General features: G+C 45.9%; 1 protein-coding gene across 1 annotated transcript in view; it reads right to left on the bottom strand.

The window, feature by feature from the left end:
* Positions 1-10,849: 10,849 nt before the first annotated feature.
* The window catches only part of TMEM151B (transmembrane protein 151B), a 29,176-nt gene continuing 17,496 nt past the window's right edge, over positions 10,850-22,529 (bottom strand). Inside the window, exons 2-3 of the mRNA XM_030199248.1 lie at positions 15,697-15,799; positions 10,850-12,286 (exon numbers count right to left, since the gene is read on the bottom strand). Of these exons, the coding sequence (XP_030055108.1) occupies positions 10,850-12,286; positions 15,697-15,799 (1,540 nt within the window). The remainder of the gene's footprint in view (positions 12,287-15,696; positions 15,800-22,529) is intronic.

Genomic DNA, 22,529 nt, shown 5'->3' on the forward strand with positions numbered 1-22,529 from the left:
TGCAACTTTGACCCATCCCCGCAAATTGTTGAAATTATTACCGTTAGTGTGGATTTACCACGAGTCCTTGTCTCCGTGTCAGTCATTCTCAACTTCTGGCTCAATCTCTTCTGGAAGTGTTCTAGAATCTACATTTTGAGGCCACACACACAAGGCTATCATTGTTTCTTCTGTGGTGTCACTCATTCCATCATGGATTTTTATGCCCTCAGTACCTGTGTTGAGGAGCAGGGGGAAACAGTACAGGCTTCTGTCACTCCTCAAGCCAGTTCCTTCATTTCGTTGGTTGGTGGAGCTGGGGATCTCCACCAGCCATAGTGCTCTGTCCCACAGCACCTCTCTTGTCTTTGGTTGGTGGGGTCTGGGGTTTCCTAGCAGCTTCTCCATCTTCTACTGACCTGATTCCCACTGCAGTATATTCTCACAGAAACAGAAGCCTGCGCGGCCGCATTGCTGATCTGCAAGGGCAGGCTTCTACATGGAATGTTGCTAGTGGAGCAGTAGCCTAGTGGTTAGTGCAGCGGACTTTGATCCTGGAGAACTGGGCTCAATTCCCACTGCAGCTCCTTGTGACTCTGGGCAAATCTCTTAACCCTCCATTGCCCCTGGTACAAATATAAGTACCTGAATACATGTAAACCACTTTGAATGTAGTTGCAAAAACCTCAGAAAGGCGATATATCAAGTCCCATTTCCCTTTCCCGTAATTGGCAGTCAATAGGAGCTGTGCATGGCTCTGCCCTACACCCTATTTATAACATGGGCACCTAATTTTTCGTACCCTGCAATTCCAAAGGCAGCGTGGCCATGGAAGGGGCATTCCCAGATTTAGGTGTGAGGTTATAGAATGCCTGCCTTTGCATGCCTAACTGCCATCAGTTGGGTGAGAGCATTTACAGCCTTTGGCTGAAATGCAAACACTAGCTTAGCATGGGTTATTCCAGCAACTAACTTTGGGTGATCTATACAGAACTTCCCCCTATGCGCAAAGAGGCTGCATGATTCTTAAAGAGTGCACACTCTTTTCCCGATAGTGTGCATATGCGCAAACCATCACGTATGTGTCCACTTTTGGGAAAGATTGTACACTCTTTTAAGACGACGACACACTATGATCAGTGATCTACATTTCATCACCAATAGTCCATCCCTATAGTAGGCAAGTGCCTACGTGTGAAGCCAGCCCTGTCTAAGCACGCAGAAGACCTGCAAATGTACCCTCTGAGTGTGCTCCCCTCATATACACTGCTGCCTCTTTGACTCCATCCCTATCAGTGATGCATGGCACCTGAAATTGCACATCCTGGAGTCTGAGCGTCAATTGAGTGAAACTTTATTACACCAACTTGGTTTTCCAATCTTTGCACTTTTTATTTTTTCCAACAAAAAAGGCAACACTGTGTTATTTTTTTTGTCAACATCTATATTTACAATTCATCACAAAATACTCTCAGTGAGATGGAAAGTGACTCCTGTGATGGTCCTTCTCCATGTAGTGGCAATCGCTGGTGGAGCAGAGGTCCAATTTCTTAACTTGCTGATGTCAGAAAGGTGTAACCCGTACATAAGTATTGCCATACTGGGAAAGACCAAAGGTCCATCAAGCCCAGCATCCTGTTTCCAACAGTGGCCAATCCAGGTCACAAATACCTGGCAAGATCCCAAAAATGTACAAAACATTTTATACTGCTTATCCTAGAAATAGTGGATTTTCCCCATTTAATAACGGTCTATGGACTTTTCCTTTAGGAAGCCGTCCAAACCTTTTTAAAACTCCGCTAAGCTAACCACCTTTACCACATTCTCTGGCAACAAATTCCAGAGTTTAATTACACGTTGAGTGAAGAAAACGTTTCTCCGATTTGTTTTAAATTTACTACATTGTAGCTTCATCACATGCCCCCTACATAACTGCAGGTCACTCTGAACATAATGTACTGGGGACAATTAAATAATGAGCTATCAGAGAACAGAGCTTCGTCCAGTGGAGCGAAACAACCGCCATATCTGACCCTGCTAACGTAGCTGCTACTGATTGTGAATTTTTCAAAGGGACACACCTGCAATCCCGTCACTCTCCGCAGCTTTTATCTAACACTCAGAGGTTGATATTTATCTATTTATTTTATTGGGCTGTGTTAGAAATTCACTCAACGGCTAAACTATATAGAGGAAAGGTCCCACTTAACTTTCTTTCTGAGAAGTTCCGAGAGAAGAGGACATTTCTCTGGTAAGAGAACATTATTTTGCTATCTGCTTTGGGAACTTAAAGATAGGGGTTTAAAGGAGGAATTGTGGGTTATTGATAGGCAGAATTTAAAAAACCCCACAAACTTTATCAACTAGTCTCTATACCCTTTTCCCCCTAGTTTTAAAGCTTGAACTTTATAATACAGCATTAACAGACAGCATCTAGCAGGCACAGCAGAACCTAGTTCAGTCTTCATTCCCACCCACCCCCTAGCACAACTCTTCATTTATAGTCAGTTATTCTAATTAGGATAACAAGATGAGTGTTTTCATTAGAGTTTTAATTAAATTTTCATTAGTTTTAATTACTTTTAATTAGTTTATGGGAAGCAAACACTAAATAAATTACACGTTATACTAGATAATCTTAAGGCTCTTTATATTCATCTAATAACCCTAGTACCTGAAGTTTTAATTAAACAAATCTATAATAACATAGTAGATGACGGCAGAAAAAGACCTGTAGGTCCATCCAGTCTGCCCAACAAGATAAACTCATATGTGCTACTTTTTGTTTATACCTGACCTTGATTTGTATCTGCCATTTCCAGGGCACAGACTGTAGAAGTCTGCCCAGCACTAGCCCCACCTCCCAACCACTAGCCCCGCCTCCCACCACCAGCTCTGCCACCCAATCTCCGCTAAGCTTCTGAGGATCCATTCCTTCTGAACAGGATTCCTATATGTTTATCCCATGCATGTTTGAATTCCATTACCGTTTTCAGCTCCACCGCCTCCCGTGGGAGGGCATTCCAAGTATCCACCACTCTCTCCGTGAAAAAAATACTTCCTGACATTTTTCTTACTAAGATGCAGACAGCAGTCCAGCAGCGAGAGGGTTGCTATACAATCTTTTACACTGAGTGTCACATGTATGATTATCTCCCATTTGGTGAGAGGTTATATGTGTGTGCTCGATGCCAACAGCTCCTAGCTCTCAGAGAATGAGTTTGTTCTCTCGAGGCTACAGTAGCAGACTGGGAGGAGCTGAGGGAGAAAGAGAAGTACATAGAGGAGGTCTACAGGGACCTTGTAGAGAAGTCCCTCTTCCAGTCTGGCAGCCCCTGATAGAGGTCTATAAAATAATGTGGAGTGGAACGGGTAGATGTGAATCGCTTGTTTACTCTTTCCAAAAATGCTAGGACTAGGGGGCACGCAATCAAGCTACAGTGTAGTAAATTTAAAACGAATTGGAGAAAATTTTTCTTCACTCAACGTGCAATTAAACTCTGGAATTCGTTGCCAGAGAATGTGGTAAAGGCGGTTAGCTTAGCAGAGTTTAAAAAAGGTTTGGCCGGCTTCCTAAAGGAAAAGTCCATAGACCATTATTAAATGGACTTGGGGAAAATCCACTATTTCTGGGATAAGCAGTATAAAATGTTTTGTACTTTTTTGGGATCTTGCCTGGTATTTGTGACCTGGATTGGACACTGTTGGAAACAGAATGCTGGGCTTGATGGACCTTCAGTCTGTCCCAGTATGGCAACACTTATGAACTCATAAATCTTCATAGTTAAAATCACCCCCTAGGTTTTTCCACTGACCACCCAAATATTGTGTGGGTGATTTGTAACAAGCATAACATTTACCTGGATGAAAAGAGGCAGCACAGAGAGCATTCCCAGGGTGTAGTTGAACTGTAGCTGGTCCATGTTGATATCCAACACCCAGCTTTAACTCAGGCAGACCAAAAACAACCAGACATTATCCAGTTAACCTTAGACTAGATACTTAGTACACACAGAAACAAGCTACATTTCTGGTACAGTTAACTAAAGTTGTTAACTTTCCTGCTTGTTGCATTTTTGAATATGGAACTCTAAATGATTACGGCTTCATGTATGAGGAGGATGAGCTGCTTCCAGAAGCTTAATAAGGAGCTGAACCAGTGAGAGAACATTCAGCGCTTGCAGCTCTGTGCATGGGAACAATACCACAACCCTGCAGCACTTCCTGCAGCTTAATGAGGAGTTGCATGTGTGTGGATATGTCAAGTGACACTTAGATGGTGACTCCGGCTGTGATGAACTACGGCTGGTGTCGGGGCAGACATGTAAAGTCTGTGTCCCGTATATGGCAATCCTGTTTAGGATGGGCTGGAAAGGGCTTTGATAGCAACTTCAGTGGCTAGAACCTGAGGACTGTGCTGGGCAGACTTCCCCGGTCTGTGTCCCGCAAATGACAGGACAGATAGGCTGGAGTGGGCTTCGACAGCAACTCCAGTAGTTGGAACGTAAGGGCAGGGTCGGGCAGAGTTCTATGGTCTATGTCCCAGAAACACCAAAGGAAGACCATGAAGCGTCTGTTCACGCTCTCCACAAATACTAGGACTAGGGGGCATGTGATGAAGCTACAATGCAGTAAATTTAAAACGAATCAGAGAAAATGTTTCTTCACTCAACGTGTAATTAAACTCTGGAATTCGTTGCCAGGGAATGTGGTAAAGGCGGTTAGCTTAGCAGAGTTTTAAAAAGGTTTTGACGGCTTCCTAAAGGAAAAGTCCATAGACTGTTATTAAATGGACTTGGGGAAAATCCACTATTTCTGGGATAAGCAGTATAAAATGTTTTGTACATTTTTGGGATCTTGCCGGGTATTTGTGACCTGGATTGGCCATTGTTGGAAACAGGATGCTGGGCTCGATGGACCTTTGGTCTTTCCCAGTATGGCAATACTTATGTACTTATATACTTATGATCAAATATTTTACATCACATTCATTGTTGATTTAATCATGAAGTGATAATGAGTGTCACTGTTGGGCAGACTGGATGGACCATTCAGGTCTTTATTAGGAGCGGAGGAGTAGCCTAGTGATAGTGCAGTGGACTCTGATTCTGGGGAACTGGGCTCAATTCCTAGTGCAGCTCCTTGTGACCCTGAGCAAGTCACTTAACCCTACATTGCCCCTGGTCCAAAATAAGTAGCTGAATATATGTAAAACGCTTTGACTGTAGTTGTATAGAATGTTTGTACGTTTGGGAAGCTCGCCAGGTGCCCTTGGCTTGGATTGGCCGCTGTCGTGGACAAGATGCTGGGCTCGATGGACCCTTGGTCTTTTCCCAGTGTGGCATTACTTATGTACTTATGTACTTAGGGGCGTGTTCAAGACGGGACTTGGGTGTTCCTGAAACTTAGAGGTTTTTCAGCCATAATGGAAGGAAACAAAACCGTCCAGGACTAAAACTAAGATGTTTTGAGCTAGACCTGTTTTTATAATGAATAAGGCACAAAAAGGTGCCCTAAATAACCAGATGACCACTTGAGGGAATCAGGGATGACCTCCCCCTTTCCCCCCAGTGGTCACTAACCCCCTCCCATCCCCCCAAAATATGATGTAAAACATTACTTGCCAGCCTCAGATGTTATACTCGGGTCCATTAGAGCAACATGTAGGTCCCTGGAGTAGTCTAGTGGTGGGTGGGTGCAGTGCACTGCAGACAGGTGGACCCAGGTTCCTACCTCCCCCTACCTGTTACACCCGTGGAGGAAACTGTAAGCCCTCCAAAACTCACCACTGTACCCACGTACAGGTGCCTCCTTCCCCCGTAAGGGCTATGGTAGTGGTGTACAGTTGGAGGAAGTGGGTTTTGGGGGGGCTCAGGAGCAATGGACAGATGTGTACCTGGGAGCATTTTATGAAATCCCCTGCAGTGCCCCCTAGGGTGCCCTATTGCTTTTCCTGGGATGTCAGGGGGACCAGTCTACTAAAAATTCTGGCTCCTCCTACAACCCAATGGCTTGAGTTTGTGCGTTTTGCACTTGGACTTTTTTTTTTTTTTCAAAAATGGATCAAAAAATAAAACGTCCAAATCACAAAACTGTCTATTTTTGAAAACAAAAGATAGACAGAGTCACTATCTTCCTGTAACACCAGGTAAATCACTTTGCATCCCTCATAATCCCCAAGAATGGGAACTAATCACGTTGAGCGAGATCTCTACATTTTGTTTGCAAAATTAAACCTTAGGGCAGAGCCTCGCTATGCTCCATGGAAATATATTTTGGGGGATATTCTATACTGACCATTTTGGGGGATATTCTATACTGAGCCCGCAAAAAGGTGGGAAAATGTGGGATACAAATGCAATAAATACCCCCTCTTCAGGTCACATGGTAGAAGCCTATTTCTATAACGGAACTTGGTTGCCCAGGTTCCATTACAGAATATCGACATGCCTGACCTGTAGGTGCCATAGAGCTGCTATTAGTGTGGGACCTAGATTCAGCATAAGCAGGAGATTTGCCTATGTCCCGTCCATCCTCCTCCCCTGTGAATGTCCCCCTGCAAATCCCACTATATAAATTAAGCGGGTATTAGGCCGATCATGGGCATTTCCACATCTATGTGTACACATATGCAAATGTTGGTATTCCGTCCATAAATGTAAGCACCTGGAATATAGAACAGCCCTTTTTATGGCTTGACCAACCTCTTCTGCAGCATTTCAGCATTTTCATAGAATTTTGATTTTTGTAAACGTTAGAGGGAGGCATCCATGAAACCTGAAATCTACTCCCAACTGTAGCAGGTCACCATTCCCACAACTACCTCGATCCCCACAATGCTGATATGCCCCTTTCTTCCATGGTATGTTCTTTGGGGCTTGGATTGTTCATTCGTTTTCTCCCTGTTCTACCTTAATTATTTCAATTCTTCTAACGTAAAAGGTATGCCTCTATAAAGGAAGATTTCTGCCAGTGTATCGCTGTTGCATACTGGAACAATATTAAAAAAATATCAACCTATGATCTAAACCAGTGGTACAAGGTCCGGGAGCCAACAGCAGCCCCTGGAGACCTCCCGGCCCTCATCATCATTCCGGGTTTTTCTGCTACTCTCTGCTTCTCTCTCCAAGTTCATGACCAACAGGGAGAAGTGGATGAGGGGAAGAGCTGCAAGATTGAAGGAGAAGGCATTTCTCAATAGATGAAGAGAATGCATTTGGAAATGCCCACCTCCCTGAGGATCCACTCAATAAAAAAATTTGAAGACAGGCTGGTGGGGTGGATGTCATCGATTCTCACATGAGAAGATATTTGGCGCTCTTCTTCAGCTCATTTGGATCCAAAGTGCCCCAACCTAAAAATTAATGAAGACCACTAATCCATACACGACCACCTGAACTTCAGGAAATCACTAAAAACCAACCTCTTCAAAACGGCCTACCCCAACGACCCCACGTAAACCTCCCACCCAGCAACACAACAAGACTATAATCGTACTGGACAACACGCAATCTTCATCCCTTCCAACCCTCCAATTATAACTTATACGATCATTATACAACCTTGTATCTGTTACCAACCGACTGGGCAAGCGCCTTTGACTGTACTATGTAAGCCACATTGAACCTGCAAATAGGTGGGAAAATGTGGGGTACAAATGCAATAAATAAATAAATAAACACTTCACAAAAGCTCTGGAACAAGAGGGAAAATGCTGTTAACTGGTGTCAACCCTTTCCTGGAGAAAACTGTTTACCACTGCTACGCGGCTACCTTGAGAAGCTCAGAACGACGCCCCAGAATTTCTTACTTAAAGCCCAGGCCTGTCTGCTCCCCTAAGCCAGATGTTGTATGTATGTTGTTATTTGTCTTACTGTTGTAACTCACCAGGAGTAATCTAATCCAGACCTGTGGAATACAAATTTTAGAAAATACAATTTCAGAAGTTCGCCCAGTGACATTGCTCCAGATTCATTTTCAGATCTGGCTCATGCACCTTTGCTGCAAGAGCTGGGGCTGGGGATGCTGGCGAGGGAAGGAGGAGGGAAACGCTGGCCTGCTCTTAACAGAAACACCTACTAGTCTATATATAACACTGATGACCTACGCTTCTTGGCAACAGGCTGGGCTGGGGCAAGGGGAGGGATGGGAAGTGAGGCAGCAGATACAAAAAGGGTTAAAGACTGGTAATATGTAAATGAAGGCTCATGGTGACTGAAAGGGTTGGTAGAGCCAGATGTGTAAGATTATAAAGAGAATATAAAGAAAACCAAAACAGGTGTAGAGCCATGTAATTATCAACCTCACACCCCAGAGGCTGGTGTAATAAACCTGTCTCTTCCTCTATGCCATTATATAATTCAATGAATCTACTCCACCCTTAATAAGAGGGGGACCAGCTGAAGCTAGCACTCAAGAAACTAAGACAGATAGGTGAATACATAGAGGGGCATAATCGAACAGAAACGCCTATCTCCATGGGCGTTTATCTCCGAGAACGGGTCCGTGAAGGGGCGGACCCAAGCGTATTTTCGAAAAAACATGGACGTTTATCTTTTTTTGAGCTGGGCGTTTTTGTTTTTCAGCGATAATGGAAACCGAAAACGCCCAGCTCAAAAACGAATAACTCCAAGACATTTATTCGTGGGAGGGGCCAGGATTCGTACTGCACCGGTCCACCTCACATGCCAGGACACCAACCGGGCACCCTAGGGGGCACTTTTACAAAAAAAAAAAAAAAAAAGGTAAAACAGCTCCCAGGTGCATAGCACCCTTCCCTTGGGTGTTGAGCCCCCAAAATCCCCCTCAAAACCCACTGCCCACAAGTCTACACCATTACTATAGCCCTAAGGGGTGAAGGGGGGCACCTACACGTGGGTACAGTGGGTTTGGGGGGGCGGTTTGGAGGGCTCCCATTTACCAGCACAAGTGTAACAGGTGGGGGGGGGGGTGAGCCTGGGTCCACCTGCCTGAAGTCCACTGCTCCAGTGACCTGCATACTGCTGCCAGGGAGGTGGGTATGACATTTGAGGGTGAAAATAAAAAGTTGTGAAACGGCATATTTTGTGGTGGGAGGGGGTTCGTGACCACTGGGGGAGTCAGGGGAGGTCATCCCCGATTCCCTCCAGTGGTCATCTGGTCATTTAGGGCACTTTTTGGGGCCTTATTCGTGGAAAAACAGGGTCCAGGAAAAGTGCCCTAAATTCTCGCTAAAAACGCATATTTTTTTTCCATTATCGGCGAAAGGCGCCCATCTCTGATCGGCAGATAACCACGCCCCAGTTCCGCCTTCACCATGCCTTCGACACGCCCCCATCAACGTTGTCCGCATCCGCGACGGAGTGCAGTTGAAAACGTCCAAATTCGGCTTTTGATTATACCGCGTTATTCGTTTTTGTGAGATAAACGTCCATCTCCCGATTTAGGTCGGAACTTGGGCGTTTTTCTCGTTCGATTATAAGCAGGATAGTAACATAGTAGATGACGGCAGAAAAAGACCTGCACGGTCCATCCTGTCTGCCCAACAAGATAACTCATATCTGCTACTTTTTGTGTATACCCTACTTTGATTTGTACCTGTGCTCCTCAGGGCACAGACCATATAAGTCTGCCCAGCACTATCCACGCCTCCCAACCACCAGCCCCACCTCCCACCACCGGCTCTGGCACAGATCGTATAAGTCTGCCCAGCACTATCCCTGCGTTCCACCATGGGCTCTGGCACAGACCGTATAAGTCTGCCCAGCACTATCCCCGCCTCCCAACCACCAGTCCCGCCTCCCGATTTCATGAAACTGATCTGCTAACTGCCCAGTCCCTGTGCAGCGGGCCCTTTCCCCCAGAAATCGCTAATATGAACAGTCCTGTCATCCGATGTCCAATAGTCACTCATCTTCAGGATGCCCACGCCACCTCAGCTCATAAGGTATCCATCCACTCATTATCCCTGCTTCTCAAAAATCTCTGGCAGTAGATGGTATCACCATTTCAAGTCCCTGAAATCATTTCCACCCAGAAAGAGCAGTTTTTACTCTGAATGGTTATCGATATTGCTGGCATGTTATTCATTTAGGTCTTTTGGAAGACCTGAGGGCAGATCTCATGGTATCAAACAATATTGTAACAGTCAAACAGCATTATTTATCGTGTTTTACTTTTTTTTTGTATCTATTTTATTTCGATTGTTTCTACAGCCTGTCCTTCCTACCTTATTTTCCATAGTTCTCCTTAATTTTTGGTGATGAGGAATACATTTATCCACCCTCTCACCTGATTGAGAGGGCACACAGTAGGGGACAATCTGAAACCTCCTCCAAATAAAAGCTAGATTTTACAAATGTTATCCGTATGTGCTCAGCGTTCCGTAAACAGCAGAACGCATCCAAATCTTTTGTTAAAACCCTGTTGTCCGTTTTGGCCTTTGAAAGTCACAGGTAGGGAAAAACAGTGCTTTTGCTACTTTCTGCTTGACCTTCAATCATATTTTTGGAGGCTGAACAGGGCCGCGACCACCGTATGTGACAAGCACACGTCTTAACTTGTTTTCTTTATATGTTCTGTTGTGATCAAGGTTTATAGCTTTGTGTTGTGTTCAGTAGCTGCTCTGTTGAAGCACGCCTGCCCTAGAGACTTTAGCTGCTAAGAGATGTGGTCTCTAGACTGGAGTTGTATTGCTAGAATATGGCCAAACCTTTCAGTGAAGGATAAACAATCTTAGCTTGTTGCATCATCCCAACAGTTGATTCGTTAGGAGAAACTTCTGACTTACATTACCCTACCAGGTCGTTTGGCATGTCAAAATGATGAAAGGTTCTTCCCTACAGGATTTTGCACGAGTTCGCTTTTTCAACACCCGTGTTTTCAAACATGGTCACAGTGAGGTTTCCACACAGGATCCATTGCGGTGGATACGATGGAGGTCATGATTGATGCAGCCCTCATTGCGATGTACAATGAGTACAGGGAAGCAGAGGGCATCCTGATATGGAGGAGGCTCCTCTTCCACTGTGACCTGGCTGGAGAGAGGAGTTTGCTCAGTGGGACAGCTCTGTTCATTAAGGCTCTCACTCCGACTCTGCCATAGGCAGCTGCGACGGGATCCATAGAGCTGTCCCAGAGAGAAGCGGCTTCCACTAAAGGGCATTCTGGGACTGCCATTGCAGATGCTTAGGGCACTCCGGGAGAAGATGGAAGAGCTACTTATAGTCCTGTGGCAGCGCTCACAATTCTGTCTAAACCGACCCGCATACCGGCAGGCTGAGTATCTGGTACAAGAGGTAAGGCCCACCAAATCCATTAGTACAGCTTCTGAATAGCTGGGCACCAGTTGCTGGTTAGACCGGATGTGCCATTCTAGCTCAGTACTGTCGATTGTGTTGACCCGTGGCATCCTCCGACAAAATGAACGTTCTTCTGCCGGTGTCACTGGCACATAGTCAAAACCAAAGAGCTTCTCCACATGGTAATGGACAAAGGAAGTACGATATTCATTCAGAACTCTCAGGGGCCAAGAAAGGGTCAAGAGTGCAGCTATCCAAAACACGTAATGGGAAACGTACCACGGCAGGTTGTCAGGGTCTGAAAACGCAACCATGTATTCTTTGAAGTCCACGTTCTTGAGATGCATCCCTTCCCTGGCTTCCATGTAATCATCCAGCCCTTCATTCTCAGTGAAGAATCTAGCTCGCTGGGTAAGGTAAGAGTTCTCCGATTCCACATTGGCAAAGCTGAAGCATTTGGTGACCCGTAATCTGGTCACTGGGTAGTTTTCCATGTCCATTAAGTCCTTGGAGATATCTTTTACACCGCAGTTCGCATAGTCAAACTCTGCTTCAGCTACATGGGTGTTGACTCTCTCGTGGTACACTTGTGTGGTGGTATAGGCATCCCCGTTCCTGTAACGGGTGACTTGTCGTGTTCTCCTCACATAGTGGTAGCTGATAGCTTTCCACCAGATGCATGGCGTGGCCTGCTGCATCCTCTGAACCCGTTCATGCACGCTTTCCAAGTCCACCTTGTACTGCAGCTCGTTCCTGGTGTGGCAGTGCCAACATTCCACCAGATAAACCACGTAAAGCATCACCAGGAAAGCCAGGGGGATGTAAATGTATCCGTTGGAGCATGGGCTGTCATGGTACATCATGGACTTTCCTTTGTAGGCACTGTCAAAAGTCAGCCTAGTGACTTTGGTCACATGGCACCACGTGATGGCTCCCATGCAGCAGTACATGAGGAGGGAGAGCAGCAGACACTTCCAGTGGGACTCCCTGCACAGCGATTTGCTGAGCGACTGTGTCACAGGCCTTTGCTGTTCCCATGGTGACCAAGCAGAGAGAGAGAGAGAGAGAGAGAGAGAGAGAGAGAGAGAGAGAATTCATTAGAATCTTTAATAACGCTGCATGATCAGTTTTATAAATTAATTATTGCTGAATTTTTCTTTTAATGACAGCCCCTGAAGAGAGACAAAGGTCATCCGTATTACTGTCAATTAATTTGACAACAGCAAATGAATGCATAATTTAGCAGTGGCCTCCTCCAGTGTTTAAAAGGTCTTTATTTTGACATTAAAATGCAATTACAGTCAAGGATGGTGGAATAACCTGTGTGTCCCCTGGAGGGGCTGAAGATGAGTTCCAGGGGAGAGCTGAGAATGATACAATCCTGCTAGCACATCGTGCCTTTCAATAGTGCATGCCCTGAGATTTCACTTGTGAGGACTGCAAGTCAGTTTGGGGGGTCAGGAGGGGGAGAGGGCTGAACAGGCAGCAGAGATGGGAAGTACAGTCAGCCTCTGGTGGGAGGAGGAAAGGGCCACATCGCCACCTCTGGGGCGGAGGGAGAGGAAAGAGAAGAAAGCCGTTAATACATCTCATGAACTTATTTCTCTTTATTGGGACGTATAAGGCAGGCGCGTAGCCAGACCTGTCATTTTGGGTGGGCCCAGAGTTTGGATGGGTGGGCCTTCTAAAATCCCCCCCCCCCTTTTGTCCTACATCTATCTCCCTCTCCTCTGCCCCCAGATCCAGCATGTCTCCAGCCCCCCTAAAGCCTAGCAATACATCCCTCTCTGAAACGACCCCCATACCTTAGTACTTTCGACAGTAGCAATAGCAGTGATGTACATCCATTACCTGCACCAATTCTGCAGGCTTACTTCCGTTGCATCATGTCAGAGAGGAAACAGGAAGTGACACTGAGGGCGGGATGTGACAAAAGGGAAGACTGTGAGTTTGGCACAGGCAGCAGACTGCATCGCTGCTGCTGAGAAAGGTGCTGAGTTAGAACTAGAAAGGGGAGTGTTGCCGAGCTGAGGGTAGGGGGAAAATGTCAAGTCCAAGGGTGGAGGAGAGGGGAGTGACATGTCTGGGCAACTGGGCGGGTTTTGCCAATCTGCCCATTTGGCGGATTTCTGGCGGGTGGGCGGACCGTCCTATGCTAGCCTCCCGGCCCTCCCCTCCCCTTACTTACTACTGCCCTGGTGGTCTAGTGACCTCTTCTGCCTTCGAGGCAGGAAAGAGCCTCCTCTTTCCTGCCCGGAGCGCTGCCCTACATCCTGTTGCTGATCTTGGTGCTGATTCAAAATGGCCACCGAAAGATGACGTGACCTCGCGAGACTTCAACTCTCAGCGGCCATTTTGAATCGGCGCCAAGATCAGCAACAGGATGCAGGGCAGTGCTCCGGGCAGCAAAGAGGGGGCTCTTTCCTGCCCCGAAGAGGTCACTAGACCACCAGGGCAGTAGAGTAAGGGAAGGGAAGGGGGGTGACGGGGTGTGTGACAGGGGGGAGAGGAATATGTGACAGGGGGCGGTATGAGGGTGTGAAAGGGGGCAGAGCGAGGGTGTGAAAGGGGCGGGGTGGGGTATGAAAGGGGGCGGGGTGGGTTTGGGGGGGCATATGTCCTTTTTTGGGGGACCAAATATTGTAACCCTAGAGTGAGGCAGCTACTGCTGCTGAACTGTTTTGGAGGCCAGAACGGGTGGGCATGAGCCAAAAATGGGTGGGCCTCTGCCCACTCAGGCCCACCTGTAGCTACGCCACTGGTATAAGGGATGAGGAAACGACTTCTGCTGGCTATCCAAGATGAAGTAAACCTGTTCCTGCAGCAAGCTGTGGGTCTCATTCTACTGACCGAGTGTGGTGCGAGGGGATTCTGTGCCACCCAGCCTTCTAGATGTGCCAGACCTCGCTCTGCCCTCAACCTACCAGTCCAACTGAAAATACATTTGTGTGGCCCCCTCTGATGCTCTTAACCAACCACATTTAGTACCAAACTCTTCCCTCCTTCTGCCAGTCTGGAGTTAATTGAAACAACAAAATAATACGCATTCTTCAAATACATCCCTCACAAATATCCATTAACCTCTGCACTGAGTTTAACAAGTTTTATACAAATGTACTTTCATTGAGAACTGTGAGACTAACAGAACAAATCAGTATCCACAATTTATCAATGAAATAGATGTAGCACCCTTCTCCATTACACAATCACACACACACACACACACAAAACAGAACAAGAACAGCACAGCACAGACAGCAGCAGTACAAGCTACGCAAACACAACACACACTGCCTCACCACAGAACAGGTATCAGCCAGACACACACACACACACATATATATAACATACACTGTCTCACCACAGGCCAATTTCCCCATTATTGAAAGGCCTGGCATTTCCCTGCCTCAGGCCTGACACTCCCACATCTATCCCCATGCTCAGGCTTTATTTCTCCGCCCTGTACCCCCCCCCCCCCATAAACACAAACATACCAGCAGTCTCACTCTCAAACTTTGTGTAAACCTCCCTTCCCCCATTGTATGGGGTTACTGAGAGGACACAGCCCTGGTACAAGGACAGTAGAGGGAGTATCATGGAGATCCCTGGGTGGGGATTAAGCCCCGCCCAAGAGGATGGGTTAGGAAATAAAATGCCTCCAGACGATGCAGGGGAGATTTTTGAGTGACATGTTGGGAGGAGTTGGGAGGGGGGAAAAAAGGGTTATCATGTGCTTGGACATGGTCCTTTGGTGGTCCAAGGTTCCCCGGCCATTAGATCAGTGTAGAGAGAAAGGTGAGTCCTACTACTACTACTTAACATTTCTAGAGCGCTACTAGGGTTACGCAGCGCTGTACAAAATTAACGAATAAGGACGGTCCCTGCGCAGAAGAGCTTACAATCTAAAGGACGAAATGTCAAGTTGGGGTAGTTGAGATTTCCTGAGTCCCTGATTAAGAACTGGCAACCCGTGGCCGAGGAGGGAGAGAAGTCATAGTCAGGAGCTCTGGAAAGTGGGTCAAGGGGACCACTTCTAGGAGCTGGAGATGGTAACTGGGGTCAGGACACTGGAGCCCAGGGCCCATGTGAAAGAGGGAGTTGATTACTACTGAGGGGATGGACAAGGAGAGGCGCTATATGAAGTGTACATATTTTGGATCGGTACTTCTGTAAATACTACACTAAAAGCAAGTCAGCTTTGTTTTGGACTGTTATCTACAGTATTTCATTGGTTTGAACAGACTGAACTGCTGATTGCAGAGGTTAATAAAAGTTCCAGTTATTTTTATATGAACTACCAGATACTGTGGAGTGAGTTAATCCTGAACAGCACCTTGGAAGGTAATGGTTCACTGGGGTTCGTCCTAACTTTGCCAGTTTAGATCCCAAAGGGGGCTTGAGCCTCTGGGAGGAGAAGAGGGTCTCTGAACCCACTAACCACTTCTTTTTCCCAGGAGGAGGTACTGCGCGTCAACTGTGAGGTAAAGGGTCCGAAGGAGTCTGCCCGTTGAGGAGGCTCTCTGCCCGCTCGGACCCCAGACCTGGGGAAGCACCAGAAAGGGGGAGTCTCATTTACTTCAACCCCTCCCTAGGCTTGATCTCTCCCCTCCACTCTTGGACAAATTCAACCTCCAGTTTTCCTCTGCAGGGTGGGCACCCCCTTCCCCAACTTTCTCTATCTCCTTGTTCCCCAGCAAGACCTCTCACCCCGGTTTTCTCTCTTTCTCAAACCTCATCCCCCCCAATAGATTTCTCTCAACTCTCCCCATACACACACCCATTGCACTCTTTCTGAAACCCCCCTCCTAACTGTACATACACTCCAATAGTTCTCTCTCATTCAGGGCTGGCTCGAGGGACTGTGGCGGCAGGGCCAACTTTTGAATCAGCATCCCCCCTCTATCAATGTGCCTCTTTCTCTCAGGCCACTCTCCCCCCCTCCCAAGATCTGTCTTTAAATGCAGTTATCCCCTTCCAAGCACCCGTGTCTTCCCTCTGCTGTGCTCCTACGGAAACAGGAAGTTACCTCAAAGTGGGGCGGGGCTAGTATGGGTAGCGTTAGGTGCTCAGGAGGGGACAACTGTATTTAAAGGTAGACTGGGGGGGGGGGGGGGGAGGATGGCCTGAGAAAGAAGGGTGTTGCCAGACCCAGGGATGGAAATTACCAGGGAACAGGTAAGTCAGGCTTTTGGCGCCCTGCGCCAGGGTGTGTGCTAAGGGGGAAAAGGTATGCCACAGAAGAGGGGAAAAAATGTGATTCACCCTGCCTCCTGGCAAGTGCAGAATTCAGCACATGAGGGGAAAATACATTTCAGAACTCCCGAGGATTAAAACTGTCCCATAGCAGAACAGGTACATCACAGACAGTACTGGTGCAAACTTCAGACACACACAGACACACATATAAGCTGACTAGTTAGGATAAGCTTGGGAAGGATGGAACATTAGAGCTCTATGGTGGATTAATGGCACTGGAGGAACAGATTTCATGAGCTGCTTTTGCATGAGCGTAGGGCGGTGGGACCCTCCCAGAAGAGATGAACCAGATTTTTGGAGACATGGAGACCCTATATACAATCCCTTTCTTCAAGTGCGCGGAGTTTAGTTTTAAATGGCATGTAATGTTAGCCAAGTTTTTTTTTTTTTTTTTGCTTTATTTAAAAGGGAGGGGTGGGCGGGGAGGAGGGCGGGTATAGACAATCGGTTCAGTAAGTAGATAACAAAGATAACGTTAATAAATAATTGCACATGGAGGTCGAGTTGTATGTTTGAGTAAAGTCAAATGGAATCTAGATACGACACATGGAACTGTTGTTGTCAAGTCTATGGTTTTCAGCAAGAAGGATCTGCCTAAGACACAGCGGCTTTGAGACATAAGGATTCTGGCAGAGCCTCATATATATGGACACAAGTATTCTGGAAACTCCCGGTTAGAGGAGGGCACATTAGTGTGCTCTTGTAACTAGCAGATCACAGGAGTGACCAGACAAATTGCATATTTTGTGCACGTGTACTCAGTACATAGCAGTGGAGGGTAGGGAGGGTTATAGGTGGGGAGGAAAAAAGTTAAATTGTTGATGATATGATTGTTCTTATGTTCATGTTTGGACGATTTGGCCTTGTAATATGCAATTTGTGGAGCCTGTTGCTTATTCACTTTTAATTTCATCAATCAAAAATGTTGACATATAGAGCTCTATGGTGGAATCTAGTTACGATGAGCTTGGGAAGGATGGACCACTAGATCTCTATGGTGGAGACTAGTTAAGATGAGCTTGGGAAGGATGGAGCACTAGAGCTCTATGGTGGAGACTAGTTAAGATGAGCTTGGGAAAGATGGAGTACTAGAGCTCTATGATGGAGACTAGTTAAGATGAGCTCGGGAAGGATGGAACACTAGAGCTCTATGATGAAGACTAGTTAAGATGAGCTTGGGAAGGATGGAGCACTAGAGCTCTATGGTGGAGACTAGTTAAGATGAGCTTGGGAAAGATGGAGTACTAGAGCTCTATGATGGAGACTAGTTAAGATGAGCTCGGGAAGGATAGAGCACTAGAACTCTATGGTGGAGACTAGCTAAGATGAGCTTGGGAAGGATGGAACACTAGAGCTCTATGGTGAAGACTAGTTAAGATGAGCTCGGGAAGGATGGAGCACTAGAGCTCTATGGTGAAGACTAGTTAAGATGAGCTTGAAAAGGATGGATCACTAGAGCTCTATAATGGAGACAAGTTAAGATGAGCTTCAGAAGGATGGAGCACTAGAACTCTATGGTGAAGACTAGTTAAGATGAGCATGTGAAGGAAGGAGTACTAGAGCTCTATGGTGAAGACTAGTTAAGTTGAGCTTGGGAAGGATGGAGCACTAGAGCTCTATGGTGGAGTCTAGTTAAGATGAGCTGGGGAAGGATGGAACACTAGAGCTCTATGGTGACTAGTTAAGATGAGCTCAGGAAGAATAGAACACTAGAGCTCTATGGTGGAGACTAGTTAAGATGAGCTCGGGAAGGATGGAGCACTAGAGCTCTATGATGGAGACTAGTTAAGATGAGCTCAGGAAGGATAGAGCACTAGAGCTCTATGGTGGAGACTAGTTAAGGTGAACATAGGAGGGATGGAGGACTAGTACTCAATGGGGAAGACTAGTTCAGATGAGCATGGTAAGGCAGGATAACTAGAGATCAGTGAGGGAAACCAATAGTTTAAATAAACATGGGAACATAGGAGAAGAGAATTGATTAAAATAAGAACGCGAGAACAGCTTAACAGTAATACCGCAGCGTTGGAGGCTAGCAGAGATGAGCATGATGAAGCCTCAGGGCCTTGTTCCGAGTAGGTGAGAGTAGGAGAACTTGTATTGCTCAAACATTTCTTCGTGATGGAAGAGGAGAGAGATATAGAATGATTGTAAAAGTTGACTTGTTGGGCATGCTGCATGGAGGAAACATTTCAAAATTCTTCCATGAGGCTGACTAATCTCCAAGGACCAGACAGTCTCCCATTCAGCACAACTAAAGAAGCCAACAACAGAAACAGCAAACTTGTCAGTATCACCTCCAATGAATTAATAAAAATAGAAAAGTGACAGAAGAGGTCTAATTAACACATCTCACACCTTAGACAAAATACTTCTTTCAGTGGTATAGCTTAGGAATGAATGGGCCCCGGGCAGAAAAATTAAGATGGAGTCCTAAAACACCACCTCTCTCGAGGTAGTGGGGCGGGGGGGGGGGGGGAGGGAAGAGCCCTTTCAGAGCTCCAGCAACCACATCCCACATAGAAAACCTGTCATAATAAAGCTGAACTAACGTCCAGGGCTGAAATAGTAATACCCCTACTTTTACAAGGCAGCAGCCTAGAATATCAATATACATTTTGCTAGAAAAACAGAACAAAGTGCTGCAGGTCCCTACACAGGAACTCAACACTAGCAGAATATCTCACTTCTATCACTTCTGCATCTCAGATACAGAATAAGCAACCCCGAGGTAGAAGTCTGACTGCAATGCAACACTACATACTGTACTGTGTAAAATATAAAGTTATCAGGGTTGCGCATTTCAAGATGACGTGCTCAGTTACTTAACTGAAAATAACCCGTATTCTACCTTTACTGTTTGAACATTGTATTTTCCTAATCCGCTTGTATCACAGTCTCTCCTTTCAACTTTTCTTTTGTTGTCTTCGTCTCTTTCCCAGGGCCTCATTTTCATTCTTTCTTCTCCTGTCTTCCTTTCCTCTCTACATCTGTCTCTGACATTTTTTCCTCTCTCTCTCTTCTGTGCGTATTCACCCAGCAGCTAGATCTTACCCCTCATTATCCCCTTCTTTAGTCCTCAGTTTTTCTCTTTTCAAAACTCACCTACCTGTGAGCTTTCTATCTTCCACTCATCCCTCCCCAGCCTTCATTTATCTTCCTCCAATTCCCTCACAAACCTCAGCTCTTTGCTTGTCATTCAACCCCTCCTGGCATCCAGCCCCCTTCTTCTCTCTCTCTTACCTGCTACCCGGTTTCCTCATTTCCTTCAGACCTGTCCCTTTCCAGTGCCTCTGAACCTTTTTCTATCCCATCCAGAACCTTCACCCCTTCCCCTTTCTTCCCATCTCCATCTATCCAGTCTTCCTCCTTCTCACCCCCTCTCCGTCTACACTTTGCCCTTCTTACTCCCTCTTCCTCCATTCTGATCCCTTCTCACCCGTTTCCTCCCTCTTTTTTCTTTCATGATGACCCCTTCCTTCCACTCCACTCTGTTTTCTCCCTCCTTACCTGCTCACTAAGCTCCTTTCCATCCTCTGCCTTCTCCCATTGCCCATCCCCAGTCTCTGCATCAGCCCCTAGACCCCACCTCCCAGACCCAGCACTAGACTCATCTTCAAGTCCCAACCCCCTTCTCCCACCTGCCTCCCAATCAGCTTGTGTCTGTATCAGCACCCTGTTCTCAGCCCCTTTTCCTATACCCATCCCTTAGCACCTGCTCTTTCTCCCATTCCTACCAGGATACAAACAAAATACCCGGTTCGACTGGCTACTCCAAAATAACCCGCGCTGCATCCTCGACTTCATCCATGATGGAAAGTTAAGTACATAAGTAGTGCCATACTGGGAAAGACCAAAGGTCCATCTAGCCCAGCATCCTGTCACCGACAGTGGCCAATCCAGGTCAAGGGCACCTGGCACGCTCCCTAAACGTAAAAACATTCCTAAAAGATGCACCACCCCTCTCAACCCTTCTCCTTGATACAGGTAGACCACTTCCTCCATGCAGACAGATCCACCTTCCTGGGAAAACTCAACCCCTTGAAACAATACTGGTGACATCACAATCCCTCAGAGGTCTCACTTCCCTGCTATACCAAACTGTACAAAACAAAACCACATACAAAAACATCCGTACAAGAAAAATGGGAGAAAGATAAAGACCTCGACATTCCCCCACCCATATGGGAACAGATCATGCTAAACTGCAGGAAAATTGCCACAGCTGTCGGCCACCAAGACTCACAATACAAACTACAGAGAACATATGTCACACCACAAACCCCAACAGGTGTGACGACTCTGCAGATCCACTGGGACCTTCAAGGATATCTGGTGGGAATGCCTCGAACTATAGTCTTTCTGGGAGAAGGTATGGAACACCAGACACCAAATCACAGGCCAAACCAGAGCCAAAATATATGCAACCGCAATGCTACATATTTATTTATTTATTTTGAGGCAGTGGGCAAAAGAAATTGAATAATTCTGAGAAATCATATGAAGGGTTAATTTTGTTTAAAGGTGCTCAGATATTATTTTAAATTCTCAGTTCTGCTAGCAAGTGAAGGAATGTCATCTGGTTTAGGTTATTTACGTTTGCCGAGCTAAGGTTAGGAAAGGTCAGTGAGAAATGAAACTCTGTCCCTTGTGAATTGCCAATGCTAGCTGGCACAGCTGTAAACTATTATGAATGAATAAAGGAATGAGCCAGACATATGATTAATTGTAGTTTAAAATGCTTAGATAGAAAATACTATTTAGAGAGAGAGAGGCAATAGATTAGTATTTACAAGTTTTTGATATTTAGAATATGTCTTATAAGAAATACTGATTCTGTGTAAATTAATAAGGTTTGTGTCTGTGTAGAATATCTGTTAAATTCTGTATTACTCTTTGTCTGCTGTTTAAGAGGTCAAGCAAGGACTGCATTGAGGAGATCAACATGTGGTTTGACTTAGCCATAGTTCTGGCTGGTTCAATGTATAAGCTGATAGGTGAAAAAGGTCAGAACTAGTCAGCTCTCTTCTCCTTGATTAATTATAGCTAAGTGTAGGACTGGCCTCCTGAAAGTATATCTGTATGCTATTAAGTAAGATTGGCTTTTGACCCCTTTAATGAATGCCAGAGTTTAGTTAGCAGTTAGTACTAGGAATATGAGAAATCAATCATAATAACATGTAAGAGACTGGAGACCAAATGTCTGGCTTAAGGGGCCCCAGGTCAGAGGTCAGTTTAGGATGTCTGGAACCTATGTAACTGATATTTCAAAAGTAATGATTGGTTGAGGCAAGGTAGCCAATCAATTTCTTAACCAATTGGGAGTAAAGGGGGCTAGGCTAGGAGGAGGGCTTAGGACCCTATTTAAGTAGGAGCAGAAGCAGTTTACGTCAGAAGGAGCTCAGAAGAAAGAGAAGGACAGAAGGAACAGACAGAAGAAGAAGAAGACAGCATAAGAAGAGAGCTGAGACAAAGACACAGAGAGCTGAGAGAAAGACAAAAAGAGCTGAGAGAAAGAGAAGAGAGCTAGAACTGATGTCTTGCTTTGTTTGCTGGCAAATAAAGAAGATTACTTTCTCATACTGGTGTGTGCTGTCTGACTCCTGAAGCATCACAAATTCATGCATTCATTCCTGCAACAATTCTTGGTGGCAGCGGTGGGATGAATCCTGCATTAATCCCAGCACCCAACAGACTGGAGAACATTCGCCGGGTATGTATTCTGTATTCTGTATTGTAATTCTAGCTAGAAAATTGTAAATCAGCCCCTCAAACAAATTGAGGAAGGAGAGCCTGATCAACTCTCAGCGAAGGCCCTAGTACCTTCTAATCTAGAGGAGATTAGAAGCGAAAACGCTTGAGCTTATCTGTATCTGAGAAATCTGAAATTGTTGGGTGGGATTTTCTGTATGGAATGTGTGATGCGTGAATGATTATTGAGTGCGGACTTCTTATAGCTGCATTTCCAATTAACGCGAGTTCAATTGGTCAGCAACGGAAGGAAGCGATTGCTGT

This window comes from Microcaecilia unicolor, chromosome 3 (genome assembly GCF_901765095.1).
Source record: "Microcaecilia unicolor chromosome 3, aMicUni1.1, whole genome shotgun sequence".
Classification (NCBI taxonomy): domain Eukaryota; kingdom Metazoa; phylum Chordata; class Amphibia; order Gymnophiona; family Siphonopidae; genus Microcaecilia; species Microcaecilia unicolor.